Source organism: Ascaphus truei, chromosome 4, assembly GCF_040206685.1.
Source record: "Ascaphus truei isolate aAscTru1 chromosome 4, aAscTru1.hap1, whole genome shotgun sequence".
Taxonomy (NCBI): Eukaryota; Metazoa; Chordata; class Amphibia; order Anura; family Ascaphidae; genus Ascaphus; species Ascaphus truei.
In genome coordinates this window covers 396,419,231-396,431,231 of record NC_134486.1, presented here as the reverse complement: position 1 = coordinate 396,431,231, position 12,001 = coordinate 396,419,231, and the positions used below count along the sequence as shown (strand labels likewise).

Sequence of the window (12,001 nt, the reverse complement as noted above, 5' to 3'; positions counted from 1 at the left end):
TATCTCACGTTATCATGGACTTATCTCTTTTGGCTTTTCGGCCCAGATTCTCACTGAGAGAGGCGGAGGGGGTGTCAGGGTGATAGTATTTGTCAGGTTTAAATAATCAAAGATAACTCTATCATAGCCCTGTTACAGTGACCGCAGCCAGGACTTACTAGTATAGGTGAGTAGCCATTCTTTCTGGCCAAAGAAGCCCCGAATAACACCTCACAAACTTGTTCTGCAGCTCTGTCAATGTGTGTGAACTTACATAGAACAGCATATATATATATATATTTATATATATATATATATATATATTACACACACACATATATATGTGTACATATTTAAATGTATATAGTATATATATATATATATATATATATATATATATATATATATATATATATATATATATATATATATATATATATATATATATATAATACATTTAAATATGTACACATATGTATGTATTTATATACGTATATGATGCCTTTTGCATATATTTATACATGATATATTTATATCATGTATAAATATATGCAAAAGGCAATTGATATATATATATAAATACATACATATGTATACATATTTAAATGTATAATATATATATATATATTTATATATAACTTTATATATATATTGGTAAATAAACATCAGGCGCGTGTGTGTATATTTATACGTTGAGCATATTAAAAATAAAGTGATTAAAAAGGAAATGTATTGTGTTCATAGTTAGTTATTTTGTGTTCGTAAATATGTTTTGATGTCGTTATATTTCATTAACTACTTGAAATGGAAACGATTCAATATCATTTTAACATTTGAAAATAATTCTCTAGTTGTCTGAGAAGCCGACTGCCTTTTCTGAATTGTTATTATTTCTAGCTGTGGAAATATAAATGCAGACTACATAACCTGATCTATTGGGGGATAATGTTTTGGGACGGTTTATTTGCAAGAAGACTTTTAAGAAAAAGTTCCTATTTCTTTTGTAACTGCTGACCATTGTAAGAGGCAGAATCAGTGCTTGTGGATTTAACCATTTGACCATATCTGGATAATTATACTTATTGCTAAAATAAATATACAATTCTGAACATGTCTTTATTTAAATAGGCAACCCATGATATGTCAATGCTTATTCTGTTATGAAAAAAGTCAGATCAGAATTGGTTTATATTTGTAATATTATAATTCTTGTGTCTAAAGTATATTTTGAGTGCAGTATTTATTACACTGTTATTACACAATTTTTTGCAGTATTGCCCTTTTTATTCTATGAGTCTAACCTACTGCATTGACCCCATATTGAAATGTACATTAGGGGCTCTCTGAATTACATTAAAATCACATTCCCCTACACTTAACTTTACAAGTATAAATAACGTATCCAGCATAATAAGGGAGCAGACATGATGTCTTTTTTAATTATCTGTCTTCCCCCCCCCCTCACATTTATTATCAAAGAGCCCACTAATATTTTGTTTTGGGGACTTCCTAGAGATATTTTTTTCATGTTTTTCTTACATATAACTGCTATTATGGTCCTTTTAATAAACTGTAACTCAGACCTGACCATTATAATCACCACAGCACCCGTCCCTCAACAAAACAACATGTGTTATTATTATTATTAATATTATTATTCTCTTTTATTTGTATGGCACCAACATATTCTGCAGCGCAGTACAGTGTGGGAGGGAGGACAGTGACATGATATCATCTTTATTATCTTTTGATATGTATCATTGTCCCTTTCGTTAACTTGTATGGCCTTTAACTGCAAAGTTACTTAAGCGTGTGTTAAATTCGGAGACAACCATCACAATTGTAGCGAATGTGTGTATTGGGTGAGTGCTTTCAATGCGTTGCACGCACACACACACACACACACACACACACACACACACACACACACACACACACACACACACACACACACACACACACACACACACACACAGATATATATATATATATAACACGCGCAAATAGATAGATTTATATAACCAATATATCAATATATATATATATATATATCAATCTATCTATCTATTTGTGCGTGTGTGTGTGTATTAATAGCTACAGTGTTGATCATTTGGTCATATATTATATAATAGAAAATGTGTGAGATAGAAAATAATATATCGATAATATCAATGCAACAGAGAAATATTATACAGTCTATATATGAATTCAATTAAGAACTATGAAATATAATATACCTATAGTGATGTCCTATTAGGGCATCACTATAGGTATATTATATTTCATAGTTCTTAATTGAATTCATATATAGACTGTATAATATATAGACTGCATTGATATTATCGATATATTATTTTCTATCTCACACATTTTCTATTATATAATATATGACCAAATGATCAACACAGTGTTGATCATTTGGTCATATATTATATAATAGAAAATGTGTGAGATAGAAAATATCTATATATATTCTATTTTATATATATATATATATATATATATATATATATATATATATATATATATATGTATGTATAATATATATCTTCTATATATATAATAGAACATCACTATAGGTATATTATATTTCATAGTTCTTAATTGAATTCATATATAGACTGTATAATATTTCTCTGTTGCATTGATATTATCGATTTATTATTTTCTATCTCACACATTTTCTATTATATAATATATGACCAAATGATCAACACTGTAGCTATATTCGATATGTTTTCTTTATTGCATTGCTATATTATGAAGGTATGCATTCATTAACTTTTCTAACACCGTATTAACCTCAAATACTTCTACCTTTTCCTTCCAGTTGGATAACTAGTGGACAATGGAATAGCAGATCTGAACCAAAACCCTACATTCTAAACTTTTTTTACTTGAAAGTGTGTTTTTAACTGTTTCAGACGTGTTTGTTTATTAATTATTATTATTATTAGTACTACGTAAAACAAGCAGCACTATACAAGAACATGCTAAAAAATATTATTATTATTATTATAAGCGCATGTGTCTGTGTATATATATATTTACATATATATATATATATATATATATAATATAATATATATAATATATATATATATATATATTGCGTATGTTACATAAGGAAAAAACACTTAACGTATAAACATAAATCTATACACATGAAACCCCTATTAAGGTTATTACAGTTTAAGACTATTTGATCATATCGTTCTGGCCACTTACATTGCATATTTGTCAACTTTCCTCATGCAGTTTTATTGTAGAAAGGGGGGGATGGCGATCCTTTTATTCCTAGTTAATTTGATTAAATGCAGTGCGCCAGGAATCTGATGCGATTTCTTCTCCTGGGATCAAACGCTAATGTTGACTTTGGGAACATTTGCAAAACAAAGGGGAAAGTTGAGGGACAAGTAGACAGAGATTTTAGCCCCAGATTGAAACAATGCGGTGTCTCTCACCTCCAGAGACCCTACTCTAACCTCGTTATTTCATCCACAGGGGTAATGTGTGCTTAGTTAGTCCTCTCTCATTCATTCTTCTTCTGCTTCTTACTTGTAGGTGTGAGGTATAAATAGCATATCCAGGGGAGGGGCCTCCTCAGAATACACTTGGAGGGAGAAGATGCGGGATGTGACCTTCTGAACTGACCGTTGCCTCTGGACTTATCTGTGGCCTTCCTTGGAGGAGATCTTGGATTCCACCTGAGATACTGTAGACATCCTTAGTACTTCCCTTGAGATAGGATATTTGTGAAGAACATAGCAAGATCAGCCATTTGGATCCTCTGGTGGCAATTGAAACAGCTGTAGCTGGAGTTGCAAGGATGTACCAGAGTATAGCCATGGCTGCCAACCATGGCCCCCCATCCTATGAGGGGGCTGGAAGCTTCATGCACAGTGCTGCTGCTACCTCTCCTGTCTATGTACCTACAACCAGGGTCACCCCCATGATCCCTAGTTTGCCTTACCTCCAGGGCAACGGCTCATCTCAGCAAGGAAGCCCAGTGCCCAACCACAACATGTGGGCACAGGCTGGAGCCGAGCCCTCAGCCTACAACCCTGGATCATCCCATCCTCCGATGTCCCCCCGGTTCACCTTCTCTCCCAGTCCCCCCATCACTGCGGCCACCTCCAGAGAGGTATCTTACAGCAGCCCCCTGGCCATCTCGGCCAATGGAAGAGAGCAATACAGCAGGGGGTTGAGTGCCTCCTACTCCAGCCCTTACCCATCTTATGTGAGCCCAGACATGGGCACTGCTTGGACTGCTTCTCCATTCGACAGCCCCATGCTGCACAACTTGCAGACTAGGGGGGGGCCTGGAGCTTCACGACACCCTAATATAGGTAAGACCTGGAGATCCCTTACATTGTTTTACCTACACCACAAGTATGGGTTCAGCAAACCTGCTTCCCCTACCACACTGCCAATGAACTACAATGTCATTGCATGCCAAGGTGGCACAGGGCATGGTATCATTATACAGCTTGTAATGCCAAGCAGGTTGGTGTGAATTATTAGAACTGCACGGCCTGGCTCAATGTTGTTACAATCAACACTACTGAGGCAAATCATCAGAACAATACACATTTAACTAGTGTGTTACTTTGTGTTGTTGTTGCTTGAGATTCTTTTTTTTTATACAGAAAAGTTACAAACAAACCAAATATTGAGCCTTATTGATATAGGGAAGTGTTACTATAAACTTGTGCTGTGGAAGCGTTTGGTTTATTTCCCCTTCTTTTCGGACACTGCTATGTTGTAGGATTGGTTTGGTAGTTTTAATTTAGTGTTGGGAACTATTGAAGGTCCCAACTGTGGCCGAATAAACATGAAATCTCCCTTCCACATGACTAAGACTTTCAGTGCAGGAATGATCCGATTCTTCTCGCTTCCCAACATATCCACTTTTTGCATTTACATGGGTAAAAACGAAGCGAATATGATTTGAATGATACTCTGATTATATGAAGATCCTAATACCTTTAAAAAAAAAGTCTGATAATCCCCCATCCCACCTTCTTTATATTTATAGTGAAGTCTCATGCAAAGCTTTGTGATGCATTGATTAATAAAATAAATACATGTATACTAGCAACACGTGGGTAATGCAAAGACAAGGTTTTGTTTTTAATGTTTTATTTATTTTATGGCTATTTATATATTAACATCATACACATAGGGATGGGGGAAAATAATTGATCAGGAATGAGATTGTTTAAAAAAAACAGTGTTGATAATAATACTTTGTAAACTATTTGTGCTGGTGTTTAAATGATCGGTAATACCAAAAGGGTTCGGGAGATTATATTTGGTCTTCATTTTATATTCAACATCCGAGGGCATCACTTTAATTATTTGTAAGTATCATAAAGTACTGAAACTGAAAGTGACAATACAAGGGCAAATAGATCTTTACAAGCCTCACTTCACTTTTAAAATGGTTATAATATATATATATATATTTATCCATCTCAAGCATTGACAATAATTACAATCTGGTTATGAGACACGTTTTATTCCTACACGATTTAGTTTCGTTTTAAATATAAATTTTATTTTCGTATAATTTAATTCCTCAAGGTATTTTTTATTATTATTATTGCAATATGTACATGGGTTTCAGTTCTGCCCTTTTCATTCTTTGGAGCATATCACTCAGTATTGTGACCCCTCTCTTGCTGGATAAAACCTGTGCTTGTGTGTATGATACAGACTCTCCTACTACAAGTTACATGTTCAATAACAGGACAGGCCTAAACTGAAACCTATCTAATACCAATATGTGAATTGGCTTCAGCGCCTTAAACAAACATAAGGTGTAAGTAAAAGCGCCCACAACATCAGTGGCGTGCCTTCTTTATTTCATTGTTGCAATAATTGCTTTTGATGTCAATTGCGTAGTGCTTTTAAATTCAAGGCAAATGCTCAGATACCTATTGAATTACATTACAATAAAACTGGGCAGAATTTGCTGTGTATGCTGTGAGTGCTCTGTGCTGTATGTGCTCTGTGCTGTGTGTGCTCTGTGCTGTGTGTGCTGTGTGTGCTGTGTGTGCTGTGTGTGCTCTGTGCTGTATGTGTGCTGTGTGCTCTGTGTGGTGTGTGCTCTGTGCTCTGTGCTGTGTGTGCTGTGTGCTGTGTGCTCTTTGCTGTATGTGTGCTGTATGTGCTGTGTGCTCTGTGCTGTGTGCGGTGTGTGCTCTGCTGTGTGCTGTATGTGCTATGTGCTGTGTGCTGTATGTGCTCTGTGCTGTATGAGCTCTGTGCTGTATGTGCTCTGTGCTGTGAGTGCTCTGTGCTGTGTGTGCTCTGTGCTGTGTGTGCTCTGTGCTGTATGTGTGCTGTGTGTGCTGTGTGCTCTGTGCTGTGTGCAGTGTGTGCTCTGTGCTCTGTGCTGTGTGCTGTGTGTTGTATGTGCTGTGTGCTGTATGTGCTCTGTGCTGTATGTGCTCTGTGCTGTATGTGCTGTGTGCTGTGTGTGCTGTATGTGCTCTGTGCTGTATGTGCTGTGTGTGCTATGTGCTCTGTGCTGTGTGCTGTATGTGCTCTGTGCTGTATGTGCTGTATGTGCTGCATGTGCTCTGTGCTCTGTGCTGTATGTGCTTTGTGCTGTATGTGCTGTGTGTGCTGTGTGTGCTGTGTGTGCTGTGTGTGCTGTATGTGCTGTGTGCTGTGTGTGCTGTATGTGCTCTGTGCTGTGTGTGCTGTGTGTGCTGTGTGTTGTATGTGCTCTGTGCTGTGTGCTGTGTGCTGTATGTGCTCTGTGCTGTGTGCTGTGTGTTGTATGTGCTGTATGTGCTCTGTGCTGTGTGCGGTGTGTGCTGTGTGTGCTCTGTGTGCAATAATTATCACCTTGAACTGAATCTCTTTTCTGCTGTTCCCTCAGAAAAAAAATAATTTAAAATATTTGGGGTTTATTTATTAACGTCTCACTCCTGAAAACATGTGCATCTGATGTAGCAAGAAATTCTTATGTTGCACAAGGAAAAGAAAATAACACCAGTGTGCAGGAAGGATATTTTGGTGTGTAATCTCCCCCCCTCTCACCCATTCCCTCCCATCCTGCACCCCCACAGCCACCCACCCTGCTTCCCCAATCCCTCCCACCATGCTCCCCCTCAGCCCCGCTCCCCTTTACCCCACTCATTCTTACTCCCTCACCCTGATCGCCCACTCCCCTCTACCCTTTCCCCCCATCCTGCACCCCCACAGCCTCCCATCCTGCTCCCACACTCCCCCCCACCCTTCTCCCCCTCAGCCCTGCTCCCCTTTACCCCTGCTCCTTCCTACTCCCCCACCCTGATCCCCCGCTCCCCTCTACCAATGTTCCCTCCCATCCTGCTCCCACTTCCTCCCTCCCTAATCCGCCTCACCCCGTTCCTTCCTACCCCCTCCCACTCTGATCCCCCACACCCCCACTCCCTCCCAACCTGCTCCCCCTACCTCCGCTCCTTCCCACCATGCTCCCACTCCCTCCCACCCTGCTTTCCCTCACCCCCAACCTGCTTCCCACCCCCCGCTCCCTCCCAGCTACAAATTGGAGCGAGAAATAGCATCAAATTAAAAAATAAAACTTCATTACCCTGAATATCTTTCAGAAATCTGAGGCAATTTCCCCGTTTTGCAACCTCGGTACTTTGATAAACACACCCCAAAAACAAAATTTAAAACAACACTCGTCATTTCTTAAAGTCTTCTGGATAAAAAACCGGAGACTTAAAAAAACGTCCCTGCATTTATCAAAAAATTTAAAAAACCCCATTGAAACTAACAAGATTTTCTTCTTTGGTAAATTTGGGGGGTTCCCACATCGGCTGGATTTGAAGCCAAAAAATAGCATCCAATTTATTAAACCCCCAAAATCCCATTCAATGTAATGAACTTTATCTTTTTGCCCCAGTTTTGCAGCAGGGAAACTGTTTTCCGTAACTCCCCATGTGCTATATTTTTGGCCTCGTTTTGCAGCTGCAAGCATTCGGCAAATAACCCTTGTAGTCTCTAATGTACCAGCAAGGTCTACGTATCAGTAAATATCAACCCAAAGGGGCTTATTTGATCACAAATCGTGCAGCACCCCGCCTGCGACAGGCAGCGCCTGTGTATTAAGCCGTGCGCCCTTTCCCTGTGCGTTAGTCCCACACAATATTAGGAGTTTGTAGAGCCAGTGGGAAGAAATTAGGCTGGGGGGGTTATGATTGCATGCTGGCGCAACTGTGGAAATAGCATGCGTGAAGAACAGTACTTTTGGTTAAGGATGCAGCGTTGGGTTTTCTTCGTCAGCTTTAAGTAGGAAGCGTTTTTTAGCCCAATTATAGCGCAAAGAAGCGACACATCCTACAACAGCATTTATTCTCGTCATTCATATGGTGCCAATCACATTTCTTTTAGACACCAAAGCTGAAGCGCAGACCCCCTCCCAGGTCTCGATAAGCAGTCGGTGAAAAGGATTTGGTTTGGGGAGAACCCTACGTACACTATTAGAGACGTGCGAACCCGGTAACATATTTTCATATTGAGTCACGATTAACGATATGTGTGTTCACTTGTGATTCTCCAAGCATGAGGTCACGGTGGATTGTAATTTAGTCTTAATACGCTATTTTGCTAAATTCTCTAAAATCACTAGATTCGCTTAATGCTAAAAAAAATCATAAATCGGGCTCAAAATTCTTTAAAATCACCAGATTATACACAGGGCCGACACCATTTCTCTTTCGCAGTCCGGCGATATTTCAGCGGCAACATTGTTAGTCCTTGAAGGTTAGCAAAACGCTTTGTAGGGAATCGGATTTGGGAGGGGGGAGGGGTGGGGGGAGGGCGGGAGAGAACCACTTAAACTTTTACAAATGCATTTTATCTCTGTACATCATAGTGAAAGAAGTCTGCCAAGTTACTTTCTTTGCCGTTTCTTCTCACGTTTGCCGGGGTCTGGGTTTATGATCCTGATAGAAAAGACGTTTGACTTGATTTTTTTTTTAGATCTGGTGGTGAGAAGTAGTCCAGACTCCTACATTAACAAGCGAAAACACTTAAGTCGGGGGTAGTCAACTCTAGTTCTCAGGGGGCCACCAACAGGTCAGGTTTTCAAGATATCCCTGCTTCAATGCAGGATACTCAATCAGGGGCTGTCTTCGATGGATTGAGCCACCTATACTGAAGCAGGGATATCCTGAAAACCTGATCTGTTGGTAGCCCTTGACGATATGAGTAGGCTACTACTGACAAGCCATAGTTACTATTAATTGATCTTAATTATTGCGTTGGGGGAATCACCGAATCTGTGCAAATCGCATTCCCTCTAGTCATTTGCAGACAATGAAACCGCCGCTGCCGCACTAAGAGGCTGACGTTCTGTACTAAGCGTCGCTATTTTGTGGCATAAATTGACGCACAAAAATCTCAAATGTAATTGCATTTGTACCTATGTACAAACCTAATTTGTTTTCATCAATGAGGGCCTTTGGTGCGAAAAATAATTTCAGTCACATTTTGTGAGACACGGAGATGGAAGGAGCTCGGCACACAAATCTTAATGGTATGTAATCTAAAAAGTAGAAGGTGCATCGAAATCGTCAAGTTGAACCTGGCGGAAATCCTCAAAATTCTGGTTATATTTTTAGCGCAGAATTAAGTTGCTCTGTGTCAACCAAAAATGTATTTGACGCAGCACCAGTGTTTTATTATATATAGCTTAGCAATATGTATTCTTTTCACAGTTTGGCTATTATAAAAAATATTACACTAATAATTCATTACTAAAACGAGCTAAAAAAATAAAAAAATATATACACACAATTCCATTTCCATTTAAATTGTATAAATAACGTATTCAACATAATGCAAAGCGTCAAAATTCATTTTAAACAACGATCTATGCATCATACCCACAGAGCCACGAGCCGGCCTTCCTGCCACGTACGTTTTGTGTGGGTTTAGTACTTATATTTTGACCCACACAAACATTTAGAAAATGATCTCGGTGGAGAGAAGGAGTCGCGCTCCCAGGTACGTTCAGAGTGGGTTACTGGGGTTGTTCCACTACAATAAACACCCTGAAAACGGCCACGTGAGTGCGATTCCTGGCACCGCAAACCAGCATTTTCCAAACACCCGTGGCAGGATTACAATTTATCTGTGAGCGCTTCTGCTCCCGCCATATTGAATATGCATTTAGTACATACAATAGGCCCCCAAAAAGTCTAAAAGGTGATGGGAAAACCTCAGCAAAACCTGCTATGTATATGCATTTGTGCCACATTTCAGCGTTTCTATATCACCCCCTCATGTATTGCAGTCTGTGGGCTGCAAAACTGCAATATACAAATAGCAGCAGATTTATCAAATAGTAATAAACGTTATTGTTTTCAATGAGACCTTTACGTTGATACATATGTTTTTTTAACCTACGCTTTGCTAACAAAAGACTTTGCTACATAATCCTGCTGGCATCCTTCATGCGTGTAATGAATAACCCTGCTGGTATCCTGCATGCGTGTGCTGTAATAACCCTGCTGACATTCTGCATGCGTGTAATGTATAACCCTGTTGGTATTCTGCATGCATGTAATGTATACCCCTGCAGGCATCCTGCATGCACGTGGTGTAATAACCATGCTGGTATTCTGCATGTGTGTGGTGTATTAAATCTGCTGGCATCCTGCATGCGTGTAATGTATAACCCTGCTGGCATCCTGCATGCATGTAATGTATACCCCTGCAGGCATCCTGCATGCACGTGGTGTAATAACCCTGCTGGAATTCTGCATGTGTGTGGTGTATTAAAACTGCTGGCATCCTGAATGCGTGTAATGCATAACCCTGCTGGCATCCTGCATGCACATGGTGTAATAATGCTGCTGGCATCCTGCATGCACATGGTGTAATAACGCTGCTGGCATCCTGCATCCATGTAATGTATAACCCTGCTGGCATTCTGCATGAGTGTGGTGTATAACCCTGCTGGTATTCTGCATGAGTGTGGTGTATAACCCTGCTGGTATTCTGCATGCGTGTGGTGTATAACCCTGCTGGTATTCTGCATGCACATGGTGTAATAACGCTGCTGGCATCCTGCATGCACATGGTGTAATAACCCTGCTGGCATCCTGCATGCACATGGTGTAATAACGCTGCTGGCATCCTGCATCCATGTAATGTATAACCATGCTGGCATTCTGCATGCGTGTGGTGTATAACCCTGCTGGTATTCTGCATGCGTGTGGTGTAATAACACTGCTGGCATCCTGCATGCACATGGTGTAATAACACTGCTGGCATCCTGCATGCACATGGTGTAATAACCCTGCTGGCATCCTGCATGAGTGTGGTGTATAACCCTGCTGGTATTCTGCATGCACATGGTGTAATAACGCTGCTGGCATCCTGCATGCACATGGTGTAATAACACTGCTGGCATCCTGCATGCACATGGTGTAATAACGCTGCTGGCATCCTGCATCCATGTAATGTATACCCCTGCAGGCATCCTGCATGCACGTGGTGTAATAACCATGCTGGTATTCTGCATGTGTGTGGTGTATTAAATCTGCTGGCATCCTGCATGCGTGTAATGTATAACCCTGCTGGCATCCTGCATGCATGTAATGTATACCCCTGCAGGCATCCTGCATGCACGTGGTGTAATAACCCTGCTGGAATTCTGCATGTGTGTGGTGTATTAAAACTGCTGGCATCCTGAATGCGTGTAATGCATAACCCTGCTGGCATCCTGCATGCACATGGTGTAATAATGCTGCTGGCATCCTGCATGCACATGGTGTAATAACGCTGCTGGCATCCTGCATCCATGTAATGTATAACCCTGCTGGCATTCTGCATGAGTGTGGTGTATAACCCTGCTGGTATTCTGCATGAGTGTGGTGTATAACCATGCTGGCATTCTGCATGCGTGTGGTGTATAACCCTGCTGGTATTCTGCATGCGTGTGGTGTAATAACACTGCTGGCATCCTGCATGCACATGGTGTAATAACACTGCTGGCATCCTGCATGCACAT

The 12,001-nt window shown here is 40.2% G+C and overlaps 1 protein-coding gene across 2 annotated transcripts in view; it reads left to right on the top strand.

The window, feature by feature from the left end:
- GATA4 (GATA binding protein 4) overlaps positions 1 to 12,001 on the top strand; it is a 59,515-nt gene that overhangs the window by 653 nt on the left and 46,861 nt on the right. For both annotated transcript variants that reach the window (XM_075598608.1, XM_075598606.1), the window contains exon 2: positions 3,544 to 4,328. In XM_075598608.1, coding sequence (XP_075454723.1) covers positions 3,809 to 4,328 — 520 coding nt within the window. In that variant the 5' untranslated portion in view covers positions 3,544 to 3,808. The remainder of the gene's footprint in view (positions 1 to 3,543; positions 4,329 to 12,001) is intronic.